Here is a 16177-nt window from a genome sequence, read left to right as displayed (position 1 = left end):
CATTGCTCAGTGGCATCATTCAAGTAGCCCTGTGGAAAGGAGGGAGCTGCTCAACAGGGTTCTGGCAGGGACTGAAAGGGAGCCAGTGGCACAATGACACTGCTGGCAGTGTCCCAGGGTGCCTCAGGGCAGCTGGAGAAAGTACAGGTCCTGCGAGTGACATTTCATCAGGACTCAGGGCAGACACAAGAGAAGGGACATCACAATCCCACTTGAGCCCTTGCTCCAAATGCCAGGCAGGGAATAGCTTGGAGCAGATAAGAGGTACCAGGACTCAGTACCTGCTTGCCCTCAGGGAGCTTTACTGACTCCCCATGCTCAGTGCAGGACTAGACACATGGGGAACAGTTAAACCCAGTCTCGGCTCACAGCCCTGTGTAGTAATGGGCACGTCTGCACCGTGTGCAGTGAAGGGCAGATCCAGGGCAAACCTGGAGTTCAGAACAAGACTGATGTTACAGCCTAAGCTGGTAAACTGCAGTGTGAGTAGTAACGCCCAGGTACGAGGCTTCCCTTCCCCCAGGTTCCACTTACGCTTCTGTTTAGAGGGAGACAGTCTTAGTTTAACCACAGTCAGGATTTAGTTACAAAAGCCAGTCAGGGGCGAGCAAGATCAGTCCTTTCCATACTGCTGCCTCTTTTATAGGCTTACCAAACAGAGCCCAAAGCTGAAACAATCCGTTACACAAGGCCTTGGATGAGTAATGGAAGTGGTGTCATACATTTAGATGGGCAGAGAGCACTGGGAGAGGGCACAGAGCCAGCACTGGCACTGCCTTGGGCTGCTGAACGAATTTCTGAGCTCTGTCACTGCCATTTGAAATGCAAACACAAGCCCTGATTGCTGGGGGTGACTCTGAAGGGCTGTGGGAAATGAGCTGGGAGCAGTTTAAGGAGGACTGAGGGCTCAGCATCCCTGTGCTTGCTGGGCCATCTCTGATCACCTGGAAAAAGGAGCATACGGTTTCCTCTGGCAGGGTGTCAGCCTTGCCCCAGTTCCTCAGATGCCAGACTGTCTCTCTCCATCCTTACTGCTCAGGCTCTGACTGCCCAGCAGCACCACTGCACCCATCCCATCTAGAGAGCAAGAACAGTAGACTCAGCTGCTCCTGTGGCCTTAATACCTCCCTCGAGCTCTTCCCCATGGCAGCATAAGCAGAAGCTGTCAATCATGAGGAGGAGGAATCACTCCAGCTACGGATCTGATGGTGGCAGGGGCCCAAAGCCCCCATGCTTGCTGCCAAGTAGCCGTGTTGGTGCAGCAGACAGGTAGAGCATCGCAGGAGGTGAGCCATGATGGGGGAAAGGTTAAAACACAGCAATTAAATCTATCCCATCTGCCAAGGGGCAGAAGTCACAGGTGTCTGCCCAGCACCTAAAGGAGCATAAGTTTGGCATCTAGACTGGGCACAAGTAAAGGAAAAGCAACTGGTACCGACTGGCACCAGAAAAAGGGGCAGAGGAGTTCAGACATGGGGACTGGAAGCTCAGGGGAAGAGCAGCTCCTCCCTGCTTCAGCCTAGTTGGCGCTGGTTGAAGGGGCACACACACTGGTTTCAAGGCATTGCTCAGAAATAGAATAGCAATACTAACAGGACCCCTTTGGTTAAGCTGGGGAAATGCAGGCTAATAACAGGGTCATCCAGTTCCCAAAGGACCATGGGGCAGTCAGAAGAAATAGCTTCCTGCGAGTATGCTTCACCCACTGGTCCATTTACCTCCTTCAGGACCCAGACAGGCTTCCACCCTTCCCCTCCCCATCTTCTACAGTGAGGATGGAAGGGCATCAAGTCAAAGACTCAGCAGTATACAAAGCCAGACTGCTGTAACTACTACCCTGAGCAAAGCTGTTCAATCCCTCTGCACACAAGAGCCTGGGTGTTGGCTTGGTTACTGTTGACTGATGGATCTTTACTCATGTCAGCTTCAGTGAAAGGAAGCTGCCAAACTGTTCCCTGAAGGTGCCTGGAAAGCTACAGACCATCCCCTCCCCAAGGCACCCACCTTTTGCCTATGGGCATGTTCGAGCCCTTGGTGGGAAGCCAGACAAACCCTCTTATGTTTTAGGCCATGGTCTTGTAATATCGTAATATCGTATACTGATGTATAATGGACACACCATTAACCAGACACATTGATCAGCTGATAAGCACCAAGCAGAGATTTTAATTGATCTGTAGAAAAGTGGATTTGTTGTCTGCAAATGCAATGCCTGCTCAAAGCATGGGATGATGGAGCATGAGAGAAGGCTCAGGGGAGACCTTATCACTCTCTACAACTATCTGAAAGAAGGATAGAGTGAGGTAGGGGGTGGTCTCTGCCCGCAAGGAACAAGTGACAGGACAAGAGGAAATGGCCTCAAGCTGCACCAGGGCAGGTTTATATGGAGATGAGGAACAATTCCCACCCCAAAGGGTGCTCAGGCATTGGAACAGGCTGCCCAGGGCAGGGCTGCAGTCACCATCCCTGCAAGTGTTCACACAGCGTGGAGACGAGGCCCTCATGGGTTAGCGGTAGCCTTGGCAGAGCTGGGGAATGGTTGGACTGGATGAGCTTAAAGGGCTTCTCCAACCTGGTTGATGCTATGATGGGTTAGAAGTCTACAAAGAAATTGGAGATGGAAACCAGCCCATTATCAGAGACTGCTTTATGAGAAGCCACTAGACTGAACAGCAGGAGACCAGGGTGCCAGCCTGGCTTTGTGCTGAGCAGCTAACCAAAGTCAACAGCTTGCAAACTCCACCTCTGCCTGTCAGCTCACTCATACCTGCACACCATGGTCCCCAAAGGGCTGTGATGGTCCTGCTGAGTCAGCTGCTGCAGGGACAGCCCTTCAGAGCTCCACACAAACATCCAGGGAAGCTGGTGGGCAGGTGAGCTGAGTAGCCTGCACAGTGGATCCATTTAACAAAATCCTAGTCTCAAGAACAGGGGTAGCAAAACTAGAGGTTTGAAGATGGTGTCAATTTCATAGAGCCAGCTTTCAAGGAAAACTTTTCCAGGCCAGCTCTACATACACCTTTGAATGTGGAAATAACCTCAGATGACAGGGGTATGAGCCCTCAAATAGCTGCCTGACTGTGCCAGGGATACAGCTTGAATACAGGCAGAATTTCCTTTAAACAAGAGACTTCCCACAGAAAGGAGAGTTGTCCACTGGCACATGCTGCACAAGGGTTACCAAAGTGCACAAGGCCTCTTTGGACTCTCCTGCTGCAAGGACTCGGATGCAGCGCAGATTTGGCTGACCCAGGAATCCTGAGAATTAGTGATCTAACAAGGAGAGCCTCCAGACCTGCACAGCACCAGCTCTTCAAGGGCCTGTCAGCAAAGGCAGCTGTAAAGAAGAGCCAGTGATCCAAGCCAGAGACTTAAATCCTGTTGCAAAAGGGGTTATATGGCACTGAGCACTGCCAATTCGTTCCCATATACATTCAAGGCAATTACTGATCTTGTCCTTAAACTCTAACTGCTACACAGCCAGAGCAGGGAGCCACCAAGGCAGACTGTCACCTGAAGGCTGGCTTTGTGTCCCAGGCTCTGGGGCCAGAAGGGGATGCATGATATTGTTTGGCCAAGTTCAACTCAACAGGTTTTTCTCACACTTTTTTTTTCTCCAACACAAGTTTCAGAGATAGCTGGAAGCAGGATGACCACATTCAGAGAGGAAACTTCAGGCACGGGTGAAAACAGCCCTGGAAGATGGTGAGAAGCACACACCAGCAAGAGGTAGACTGGGCTGATGCAACACAAACTCTGCCACACACAGAGAGTTGAGCCTTAGCACAGTACAGGGCTGCAAGAAGTCACACCAGGTACCTGCAGGCAGCTCTGATGCTTCAGACTTGCTCCCTCCTTGCAGAGATAACTCACTGTGCACAGCCCTGCTTCTAACCCAATAAATCAATCCTGAGCAACCAGCCTCCACCAAGCCTAAGTGCTGCGGTAGAAGCAACTTAAAGGGAACCTGCCCAGACCTGACTCAACAGGCTCCTGACCTCCCAGGAAAGGGAATTCCCAAGAAAGGGTACTCACCACAGCTCATAGCAGGGCCACATTTTGTGCCTTGTCCTTCAGGCTGTGAGAAGCATCAACACTTTGTGGGGATCAATCCTGACCACACTGGCTACCACAGCAGAACCAAGCTGGCTTACCTCTTTGCAAGCTCAGGTGAGGCACATCTGTACTGGTTTACAAAGCCTCAGCTAGGCAGTGGAAGGCTTCCACTGACTTCAACAAGCTTTGGATGAGACCTTAAAATATTTGTTCCCCGGGATTTCTCTGTCACTAATACTGTCTTACAAATTCCCTTTTTCCTTCTATTTACAGTGAAAACTAAGAGCCTGTAGGCATAGGGATTACAGAGGCCCAGCATTAATGTTAAGCCCAAAACACAGCTAGAGCTGGAGACTGAAAAGTATTATGGGTGGAAATGACTTGATCTCCAGCTAAAGGCAACTGGCTGTCAAGAAAGCCAAAAGCAGCAGGGAGAAGTCAATTTGCTTTCTGAAAGTCTCAGCTTGAGAAACACACCTGTACCGGCAGCACGGGCCAGGAAGCTTTCATTTCAATAGTTTATTTTTGCATTCTCAGCAGGGTCTCTTTATACTTCCCTCAAAGCCTGTAGAGCCAGAACTACCTCAAAAGCAAAGCTCTGAGAGCAAAACCCTCCCTTCCCCCAACTCTGTATCATCAGGGCTTTGCCTAAACTCTCAGCAACTAAAAGGTCTCAGTTCTCCTCCAAGCTGTAAAGATGTTAAGCACATTCAGATGTAAATCTACCCTCAGCACTTCAACTTTCGTGGAGCTCAGCAAACTGAAGTCAATCCAACCAGGCAGTAAGAGGTCAGGATGTATCTCCAGCCTGGCACAGGCACTGAAGGATTAACACATCCCCTCAGCAAGGCAAGCTTTTCTGATGCCAGCATTTCACACCCTTTCAAACATCATTGTGGAGAGGCAGCAACGTGCTTCAAGCAAGGTATGTCACTTACCAACATACTCAGAGAGGAACACAACAAAGAAAGGAGTGACCAGGTCATTGATTCCCTGTACATAGCCGCTGGCTGGGTGTCGAATGGCCCAGATAAACAGGATTCTTTCAAAGATCTAGGGAAGAATGAGGGAAAGCAAGTACCTGCATTAGCCGTGCACAAAGGAAAGGCAGAAAAGCATAATCGCTAAGCTCAGGGAGCAGAAATCATGCACAGACAGGCTTTTCTGCAGCAATATGGGTAAGATAAGAAGCATACAAGTCCTAGGAGAGCCTCCTGTGTGATCCACAGATCCCCCACACAGGCCAGCCCACACTTCACAGAACAAGGCAGCCCAGGCTCCTCATCAAAGCCCCAGATGAAGAAATGCAGACCCAACTTTGTAAGATCCAGGTGGTTTAACACCCTTCCACCCACAGGAGAGGGCTGCCTGTGCACACCAGCATGCCTTGCTGAACATGATGTTGAAAGCTAAGGCTGTTATCCGTTATCAGCACAGTATTCCCAGCAAAACATCACAGATCAGGAGAGTTTCCAACAGAGCAGCGGCCCTGTAACAACCTTCCAGACTGCCTCAGCCCCAGGACACCATGTTCTGACATACCACAAACACATGCTGAGCTTGTTTCCAAGGAGGACATGTGCCTACTATGCCTCCCGGTCATCTCTCTAAATCCTGCTTGGATTTCTCACAGAGTGCTTCACACAAAAGAGGTTTCATAGCAAAACAGAACAGATCTCCTGTTCTGGTTCAAATGTCTAGAATTTGTCTCAAAACAAAAGCCTCATGTCTTCTGCCAACTCTTGGCTACATCTCACCACAGAAGAGCTGATCTCATAACCCTGAGCTCCAAGTCTGATGTCCCTCAGAAACATGGGACAAGACCAGTTTCAGCAGGTATCTGCATCAGGAGCTGTCAGCCAGGGAAGCTTGTCCACACACACACCCCACAGCCAGTGTGTGTGACAGGAGCTTTCCTCTCCCTTACCTCCTGGACAAGCGGCTGCTGGAAGAGGGGGATGAGTGGGTTGGTCCTTGGAATATCGATGTGGATCTGGAAGAGAAGGTGGGTTACACACGGGAGCCATGCCTTCCAGAGGTACACTAACTCATCACAGGCTAACAGAGGGGAATCCACTCCTCAGTGTCCCCCAGGTGACAGCTGCACTTGCTGACAAGCACAGTGAGGGCTACAGCTGCAATGACAGAATCATGTTCAGTTTTATCTCCGATCTCCTCTGCTCAGGTGTGGGCAGGTAACCAGATCTGGGGTCCAAAATCTAGTTATTAGATCAACTGAAGGAAGGGTTAAACTAATACCTGCAAGTAGAGGGATAGAAACACAGTACCCTTTTCCCTCCTAATAGCTACATCTAGAGGAAGTCCTGGCATGACCCCAACTGTATGGACAAGCAGTGGCAAGAGGGAGGAAAGGGATATAACCAAGGCAGAAAGCCAGGCAACAGGCAGAGGTAGGTCTCTACCTGTCATGGGTAGGTCTTGTACCTGTCGGTAGGTGTCTTGATGATGCTCCTCATTCCGGGAATCATAATACTGCTGGATGAAACCAAAGTATTCCTCCCGCTTGCGCTGCAAAGTCAGCTTTCGCCGCTCCATATTTGCGGGGAGATAACCCTGTGGCAGGAAAACCTGCGTCAGGGCAGAGCCTCTTCCCTCAACTTAAAGCATCCCTTGAGATCCTGCCTGTCAGCTGGAACCATCAGGCACACAGACTCAGGAGCTGGGGAAAGACCTTTCATGGGATTTGGCTCTCCCAGCTCCTGATCCCTGGAGCAACACATACCACGGAATTCAGCTTTCCAAACCAGAGTGAACCACCTATTCCTAGCACCACTATGGGCTTTGTGCAGAAAGATGATGTGGCAATTATACTCCCCAACCAAAAAAACCCTGCATAGGCTGGGTACAGACACAACACGAGCAAACCTGGTTACAGGACACAAGAAGCACATGTCTCTGGCTTGGCACACTCCCCCAGTCTCCTGCATCACAGTTCCAAGTACTCACTGAGAGGAGACGCCAAGTCACAGGCCGGACTTCTCTGGGCACACCAGGCCAGCTGCATTTTCTCAGTTCATCTGCAAACGGACAGTGGTGGCAATGGATTAGATCCTAGGCACGTCCAGGCACCACTATACCTAGAAGGAGAGGAAAGCCCAGTCTGCTCCTGCAGGCTCTGGTGACACTGAGCCTCCAGGAAGGCTCCACATTAGCAATGGCTGGGGATGTGGGTCTGCAGCAAGGGGAGCAGAGCTAGTTCCAGCTCAGCCTGGGCACAGAACTGGTGCCTGCAGGGGTTCCAATGTGATGGAACCTCAGTTCTCATGCAGAGCCCGACAGCCCCCAGTGATCCCAGCCATCATTTGCGAATTGGAGGAAGACTGAGAACTGACAAGGAGCTGGCGGAGGATGTTGCCATCTGCCAAAAGAGCAGTTTGTGCCTCCACACCACTTGTTGCAACTGCAGAGAGTATTTTTTTCCACTCCAGAGCAGACCCGATTACAATCTGAAGCAGGCAGCAGCCCCCTCCTCACCCACAGTCACCCCCATTTTGCCACACTCACCCAGGTCTGTGTTGTGGCTGGAGAGGAGTTGCCGAAACTTCTCCAGGCGGGTTTTCTCCCTCACTGTCATTGGGGGAGCACCCGAAGCATTTTGGTCAGAGATTCGGGCAACAAGTGGAATGACAGGCCGAAGGGGAAGGGACTGCTGCTTCTGAAGGGGGGTCCTCACACAGGCCTCCTCTGCAAGAAGCATACGCTGCAGTGAGATAGGGAAGGAGACTGCACCTCTCCAAACCTACTTCACTCAGAGACCTGCCACTGCAGATTTCACCCCAGGCAACAGAGCATCACTGGCCCACTCTGATGGATCATCTGGTTGACAGGCATTTGTTACAGCTCTTCCATCATTTGTCTTTCCTTTCCTTTCTCCTGCACCCAGACACCTGGCTGCTAGTGGATCAGAATTCCCTCTTCACATGGGAAGCATGACACAGGAGACAGGCAGAAGGAGCTGTGTCAGTTCCAGAAGAAACCACCTCCACCGCTGATCTAGTGACCAAGCTAATTGCTTGCATAGAAAGCAGGCAATGGGCTGCCAATGCCACCTGCTGGCAGCAGGGACCTGCTGAGTTACTGCCACAGTGTGACGAGGCACAGTGAGCAGGGGCTGATGCTGCCCAGCTCTCTGCCCAAGGTGGATGGACTTGGGGTCAACAGGACCTCACCCAGACATTTACTAAGAGCAGCATGCTGGGCCACCAAGGAAGCAGACCCTGAGCAAGAATTTAACAGATCTCCAAAATCCCTTAGCACACAGAACACAGGATGCTTTGGAGTACAGGATACTACAAACAGGTGAAAGCCCCTGTTGAGCTTATGGGCTGGGCCGAAGCTTCTCACGTATAACATGTGAGGAGCAGCAAGCAGCTGAGTTTGGCAGTGAACTAGGAGAACACTGGAGCAGTAAGCTGCTCAGAAAATGGCTCTTACCAGATGTCCTGGAGAGCTGGGCCTCACTGCTGGACTTGATTACCTTGCAGTTGGTGGGCATGTCACCAAGAGCAGACTGGGCTCGCTCGGGTTTTGCCCGTAGCTTGCTGTGGTTCTCTAGTACCTGTGCTGCCGTGGCCTTGGCCACTTTAGAGTTCAGAGTCTGGAAAGAGGAAGAGGAAGAAGAGAAGTCCTCATCTTCATCATCACCAATGTCCCAGGCATCACTGGTATTGCGGGCAAACTCGTGGAAGCTGGAGGCCTTCTTGCTTTTCATAGGCAGCGCATTGGCCTTGGAGCGGTCCTTGATGAAACTGAGAACCAGAGAGAATCACTATCAGAACCATGCTGTTAGATTATTCCATCTTCTTTCCTTCCCTATGCCCTCACTTCAATCAGCCAGCCCCTTTTCCCAATTTCTCTGTTCCTCCTCCCAAACCCAAGGACTATGTTAAGCCTCTCTGGGCTGTCCACTGCCACAAAGCAGAACCTGACATGACGGCAGGGCACACAGGCCACAACTGGCAGCTGGAGAGATGCCAGGCTTCCCAGCCCAGCAGGGCAAAGTGGAGACGCCTACAGCTCCTGTAGCTCCACCACCTCCACCCTACACAAAACAGGTAGATTAGCACCCAAAAAAGGGACTTGCAACCTCGGGAGAGGCATGGCACAGGTCAGACAAAGCTGGTCTGTGCTCTTGGACACCCCTGATACAGCTGCAACTGCTCCCAGCACACCAACCAGCCTGGTTCTCTTCTCAAGCACAGGTGGAGCCTTTGTATTTATCCTCAAGCTACAGGAGTCAAAGTCCAGTGCCTGAAGCGTCACAGAAAGGGGGAACCTTCACCACTATCCAGCATGAGATAGGGACGAGGAAGCAGTTCAGCTCTGCCTTTTCTTGCTGGGAGGCGTGCTGTGATTCTCCAGCCTCTCAGCAGCCAGGCACCTTTACCGCCCTCCCTTCCCTTAATTCTTCTGTCTCCAAAGGGGAGCAGAGGGTTCAGACACCACTGCTAAAAACTACGCCTGTCTCCTTTGATGTGGCCGGGTTTCTGGCCATAAAGGGCGTCTGCAGATAAGCTTTCCCTGCAAATTTCTTCAGAGCTCAACACAGCGTCGCACCCCACTGCTGTCCTTCTCCACTGGAGTATCACAGTGTCAGGGGAGGCTGAAGACATCCACCTACTGCAGGACTGAGCCAAAAACCTGCAGTCTTGTGGCCTGCATCTCCAGAAGCTAAGCACTTACTTCTTGGTGAGACGGGGATCCAGAGGAGGATGCTGTGCTCCATATACAGGTTGAATGCTGTAGGAAGGAGAAAGAAAAAGAAATAGAAGACCGTGCAAAAAGCCATGAATAATCTCCCCAACCCAGACTGGGGTCACACTTCTTGCCGGCTGTCAGGAACTGAACACAGACCAAAAGCAGCTTCTACCTGCAAAGCTTTAGCTCCAAAGTGCCACATTCAACTGAAGATTTGCTCTCTGCAGCAGCAAAGAGAAGCCTTGTTTAAACTCTCAGCCTCTCTCCAGCCTGAGCTGGGATTTGTGATCTGCTCTTTTTCTGAGTGACCATGCGTCTCTGTCCCACTGCCTTACATGCTGAGGATCATTCTCCTTTCTAACAAGGGGATTTCTAGGATGCAGAATTCACCCTTCCGAGCCCTGCAGGACAGGGAAGAACTCCAGCCCTGGTGTTGCACACTGGCGCTCCTCCACAATACACCTGAGGGTCTGAACCCCATGCTGGCTCTCAGGCTCATAGCCAGTGCTATGGCGAAGCAGCATCTGGTACAGCACATGGTTTGACGCAGGTCCAAATCCCAGTTTAATCAACCACTTCCTATGCAGTCTGAAATGAGACACCATATCCCAGTCCCTTGGTTCTGCTCCTTGTGGAGTGGGACTGGTGGGACAGGGAGCCCAAGGGCTGCAGGCACTGCATGGGGAGCATCCCCTTGGAGAGGAGCTAGTAGAGGAATGTTCATCACTAGTTTTACAAGCTCTGCGTGTGAGACAGGGATCCTAAGTTATCAGTTCAATTTGGGTAACTATCCACAGCCACCCCATCTTCGGAAAACAAGTCCTCCCCATCCCTGGTACACAAGCACAGTCCCACATCCCACAGCAGAGACAAGGGCCCATTCAGAGCTGGCACACAGTGAACAAGCTCTTCTTGGGTCAACAGAGCTGGCCTGATTTCCAGAAGGTGCAGATGGTGCCCAGCAGTAAAACAAGCAGAGCCCAGCCATGCAGGAGGGAAACAGCAGCCTAGTGCAGCTGGAAAGCACACCGTGAACCAGTTGATGGTAGCGGGGTGGCAGAAACAGGCCCAGCTGGCTAGGGAAAGACACAGAGATCACGGGCAGAGGCTGGAAACAAACATAGCACAGAGAGAGCCTGGTGGTGAAGCCTGGTGAGGGGTGGGCTCTCTGCTGCAGCAGCCACCCCCCGTGGCTGGAAGCACTAAAAAGGCTCACCGTGTTTCCCCACCAGCCATCAAGCCTAGGAAGGAGTTTGCTGACTAATTCGCATCCAGAAGTCAGGACAGCTATTAAGCAGAGGCACCCCCGTGGGTGGGCACAGCAAGCAGATTATCAGGAGTAAGAAAAACAATCTCTCCATGTCAGTGCTGCTTCCCAGTGACTCATGGCAGCTCCTTGCAGGAGAGGAATCAGCAGTCTCTTCGATAGCCAGCTCCAATCTTGCACTGTCTTGTGACAGCAGCCATAGAGCACTGTTCCTCTCTGTGCTGACAGCGGGTAGCCACTTCCAACTCATGTGCAAAAGCCTGAGCTCCACAAGCCAAATGTGTGATATGTGTTAGAGACAGAGGGGGGGATATGGCAGCAGCTCTGGGTGAAGAAACTCCTTCCTCACGCTCTGAAGCAATACGCTGGCTAACGGCTACAGAGAGGGTCCCACCTCCCAGGCAGCTCATTTTGAAGAGCTTGAATGCAAGCTCCCCAAGACAAAGCACCCTGAGCTGATCAAATGTGTTCACACAAGGGGCTGAAGGGGACAGTCTGGTTTCCGGCAGGCTACAGAGCCAGGGCTGAACACCATCCTGCGCTGATGAGTTTGAACTGCTGCATGAAGCAGGTTCTCCCCATGTTTGTCCCATCTCTGCCAGTTCTCTGCCAGATTCACCCGTGCAGAGGGTATAACATGCTGGACAGAAGGAGTGCAAATGAAGTGTGCAACAGGTCTGTAAGATACATGAGCACATGCAGATAGACGCCAGACAGCAAGCTTGTGCTGCGGTGTCTGTGGTACCCTCGATGCCGGAGCCCACCCCTTCAGCTCACATCCCTGTAGCTGACTCCCAGCAGATCCTACAGCTCCACATTAGGACAACCTACTGAGAACACTGAGGCAAAGGAGCGATCACCAAGTGATGCTCACTAACTTCATTTACTCACTTTTGCCTGGTTTTCCCTGATGCAGCTTGGCTAGATGAATCTGTTGTCTCCAAGCTTAACCCCCTGTCTGAAGTTGGTTTTGCCACACTTTTGCATGGACAGAAAGCTCAGGGCATGAGCTTTCATAAGGGCAGGCATTACACACACACACCACTGGGTCAGGAGCTGATGCTGTGTGGATGAGCCCTCTGTCCTGTCTCATTTGAAGCTCTTTGGACAGGAATTTCTTCTTACCCATATGGTCAGTGCTGGTACAATGCCTGTGGTACCTGCATTATGCTACTCACAAGGAGATCACCACAGGGCGTCAGTTGTTGACACTGCAGCAGAAAGCACATCTGTGAAACCTCAAGTGCCACTTCAGACATAGATCAGATTTACTCCTAGTCAAGTCTGTTTCTCCCCTTTTAAAACAGCATTTAAATACCCCTCACTGGAGCCAGACTGACTGCCTTTCTGAACAGCAGGAAATAACAACCCATCACACAGGGTAACACACTAGAGCAACCTGCCACCACATCCCTAGAGAATTACTGGGGTGACAATTCCCAATGCAAAAACTACAGGACAGTACTGAAAATGTAAAAGGACATTTACTGCTTCTGCCATGCTAAATCTACCGGGAAAAAGCCCCAACTAAAAGCTAATACAACCAAGTGACCAAATGTACAAAGTGGCATGGAAAAGAAAGTTAACACAGTTTCCAAATCTTGATGAAGCCTCCCTCTGCCTGCTTGTCAAGGCAGAGGAAGAAGAGAGGCAAGAATCTGTACGGGAAGGTCTCTTAAACCTCATATAAAACAGAAAGGGAGCTTTACATCTAGCACTTATGGATGCAAGCATGTCCCACCTCCACCTTTGGCTGCTGTGTTGCCCAAAATCTGTCAGTAATCATCCCAGGAATGCACAGGGCATTTATTTAGAGGTCGTGAGAAGGCTCCTGAACAGCAGGATAGCTGCTACGCAGCCAGCCAGGAACAGGGGAGAACTCTGCCAAAAACCTGACATTGCAGTCTATTGTCTAGGCAGGACCAGCTGCCTCCCAGACCGGTTCACCTGGTTTGAGCTCTCCAAGCCAAAGCTCCAAGTCACTGACTGCAGGAGTGAGCTGCTGTCCAAGACTATGAGCTGGAAACACAGCTGTGACCTCGAGTAAGAGATGTGAGCAAACAGGAAGCCAAATCACCCAGGAAGAGCACAGCATTTTCTTCCCCCGTGAGCAGAAGAGGAAGAACATGTAGTGCTTGTTGCTTTCTCTTTGCTTGCCACAGACCTGGATTGTCCCACTAACCTGAGGGAGCCAGCCAGTGCAGTGACAAAGACCTGAATGACAGCACATCAGGAAGAGAAAATTAACTTGCCCAGCAGGATTTAAAGCCAACTAAGCATTTCAAATTGCATCCACACACCAGAAGGGGACGGGCAGGGTGCAGATAAGGCAAACGAGAGGAAAACACAAGGTGCACTCGATGGCAATAGCACTTGTGAAAGCCTCCTCAGAGGGCTGGATGCCCTCTCCCCATGGTAGCCTTGCTGGCTGGTTGCCCGCTCCCCTAAGACTGTAGGGAGAATCTCCTTCATCAGCACCAGCCTCTTCCTAAACACCACCTGAATCAGACATTTCACTTGTTTCTCCCATCCCCGGGAGAGCACAGGTGCCTTGACAGGAAGCAGAACATCACAGCCAAAGGAACTGAAGCAGGAGGGGGCACACAAAAAGAGGTCCCACAGTCTCCAGTGCTGAGCAGAGGTGGGCCAGGAGTGACACTGCATAGGAGAGGTTAAGGGAGGGACACGTGCATTGGCAAAGGCACCTTTCTGGGACAGAGCTGCTGTCACCCAAGGTGACACCTCTAAGGGCTTCAAGAAGGGCCGTGATTCCTTCAATACCTGTGGAAATGAGGAAGGTACAACCTGGCCCGAGGCCACCTCATGGGGGCCTTCGAGGGCCTGACCCCCTTCCCCCTGCAGGCAGGGATCCCCACAGCCCCCTACACGAGGGGCAATCCTGAAGCTACCCTTGTTCCCTATACAGTGGGACTTCTGCCAGCAGCAATACTCTGCCCCATAGCCTGGGGGAGGGGGGGTGTGTGTGGAGGGCTGGTATCGTCCCCGTTGCAGGGGGAAAGTCGGGGTCCCCCAACCAGCTCCCCTACCCCATACCAGGGTGACATCCCTGTAACTCCCCCTTGCAGGGGTAACACGGCCCCTGACACCCAGTTCCCAAGGCAGAGGGGCCGCTCCCGCTCCCGCTCCCCCACCCAACGCCCCGCAGGTGGGCCCCTGCGCCCCTTCAACCTGTGAGGCACAAGTGGTCACCCCTGAATAAACGGGGATAAACTGGGGAAAAACAAACCTCAGCTGAGCTGTAAAACCCCACAAACTGCCCAGGTGACGGGGGGCCCTGCCAGTGCCCAGGGCAATGCCGTTCCTCTCATGCCCTGAGGAGAAACTCTCATACTGGGTGGCCAGCAACCCTGGCACCTCATCAGGCAGCGTGGGATGGGGACCACTGGCATGGGCATCCCTTGGCTGTGGGGACTTGTGGCCATCCTGCTCCTGCAGGAAACAGTGAATCAAGTGTTCAACAGTGAACTGAAATATTCACAAACCACGTAAAGGCCCTTGGTGACTGACTGGTGGCCTTGGCAGTCATGGGAAAAGGTTGGACTTGATGAACTTAAAGGTCTTTTCCAACCCAGTTGATTCTATGATTAAGTGGGGGGGTTTCCTCATAAAAATCCCCAGGAATTCTCAGGCCCAGTGATGTGCTTATCCTCTCCTACCAAAGGGCAGTGAGCTCCCCATCAGGGAGAAACAGGGGTGTAACAAGTTTTCCTTTCCTCCAGTCCATGTGTGCAGTCCCCATCCCAGGCTGAGAACCTGCCCGTGGCAGGGAAACACCAGCAACCACAACTGTGGGCACAGGGAGCTGGGAGCAGGAGCTGCTCCACACCTCCACCAGGCTGCTGACAGGAACACTACGGAGCTGGGGGCAGACACAGGACACACACGGAGGGAAGATCCAAATGGAAAACCAGGGGATCAGCAGCTGCAGGAGCAAGGCGCGGGTTGGAAACCCATGGGAATTATAAATAAATAAATAACTTTGCCCACTGGCTAGAACTCTTAAAAAAAAAAACAAAAACAACAAATTCATGAAAATAAGTTAAAAACCAAACCTGGAGCAACAAGAAAAAAAGGTCAATTCTTAGCACTATTAACAACTGTACAACAGACTTTGCTCCTCTCTGACTTTGTCCATATTTACAGCTCTGTTGGTTTGCATTGTTTGTGTGTCGCGAGCTCTCATGGACAAGCACCACCTGATGAGGTGCTGGCATTCTGGGGAGAATCCACCTCCTCCAGCTGACCAAGGGAGATCAGCTGCCACCCCCTAAACCCCGACCTTCCCCTGCTGCTGCGAAGCCAGGTACCTACCGACAGAGATCCGGCGCTGGAAGAAGAGCTGCCCGCTGACGATGTCCTCGCAGCACCGGAAGGGGAGGACCCCGCACACCATCTCATACAGCAGCACGCCCAGGGACCAGATCGCCGCCGGACGGCCGTGGTAGCAGCGCCAGCGGAACCACTCCGGCGGGTAGTACAAAGGTGTTCCTACAACAGGATACGGGCGCACCTCATTAGGCAGATGCCGCCTGCTCCTGGATTCTCGCCCGCGGATCCCCAGGGATGCAGGGGCTGCACCGGTGGCGCCACGGACGTGGGGACGCACACTCGGTGTGACCCGCCACCTCGTCATCAGCACGTGACTCTTGTTCACAAACTGCCCGGTACGGGAAGCACCCTGGGCTGTGGGCTCACCGCTAAATTTGGTGTAGACCGTGTCCCTGAGGAGGGTGCTGCAACCAAAGTCAATAAGCTTGACCTCTCTGGTGGCCAAGTTGATGATGATGTTCTGGGGCTTGATATCCCTGTGCAGGACACCGCGGCTGTGGCAGTGCCGCACAGCCACCAGCACCTGGAGGAAAATGCCCCGCGCCAGATCCTCGGGCAGGAACCTCCATTTTTTGATGAAGTCGGAGAGGTCCTGCGATGGCTCCGGACGCTCCAGAACCAGCACAAAGGAGTGGGGCAGCTCAAACCAATGGAGGAGCTGGATGATGGCACTGCAGCCGGAGCGCACCTTCCTCAACATGGCTATCTCCAAGGGAATGCGAGTGCCGCTGGGCTGCAGGGGGACCAAGACTGTCAGCAGGGCCGATGCTGGCCCGGGGCTCCTGT

The 16177-nt window shown here is 52.2% G+C and overlaps 1 protein-coding gene across 1 annotated transcript in view; it reads right to left on the bottom strand.

Moving 5' to 3' along the window:
* LOC130596279 (TBC1 domain family member 22B) overlaps positions 1–16177 on the bottom strand; it is a gene marked incomplete at its 5' end in the record, with an annotated part of 143721 nt that overhangs the window by 5064 nt on the left and 122480 nt on the right. Inside the window, 11 exons of the mRNA XM_057403732.1 lie at positions 4995–5109; positions 5984–6049; positions 6502–6630; positions 7024–7094; positions 7582–7761; positions 8512–8825; positions 9760–9816; positions 13747–13861; positions 15173–15277; positions 15374–15550; positions 15758–16124. Coding sequence (XP_057259715.1) covers positions 4995–5109; positions 5984–6049; positions 6502–6630; positions 7024–7094; positions 7582–7761; positions 8512–8825; positions 9760–9816; positions 13747–13861; positions 15173–15277; positions 15374–15550; positions 15758–16124 — 1696 coding nt within the window. The remainder of the gene's footprint in view (positions 1–4994; positions 5110–5983; positions 6050–6501; positions 6631–7023; positions 7095–7581; positions 7762–8511; positions 8826–9759; positions 9817–13746; positions 13862–15172; positions 15278–15373; positions 15551–15757; positions 16125–16177) is intronic.

Source organism: Pezoporus wallicus, unplaced genomic scaffold (assembly GCF_028554395.1).
Source record: "Pezoporus wallicus isolate ANWC-B61680 ecotype Strahan unplaced genomic scaffold, APGP_CSIRO_Pwel_v1 contig_5863, whole genome shotgun sequence".
In the NCBI taxonomy this organism is placed as follows: domain Eukaryota; kingdom Metazoa; phylum Chordata; class Aves; order Psittaciformes; family Psittacidae; genus Pezoporus; species Pezoporus wallicus.
The sequence above is the reverse complement of the archived record's forward strand: the minus strand, read 5'-3'. Positions and strand labels throughout refer to the sequence as shown.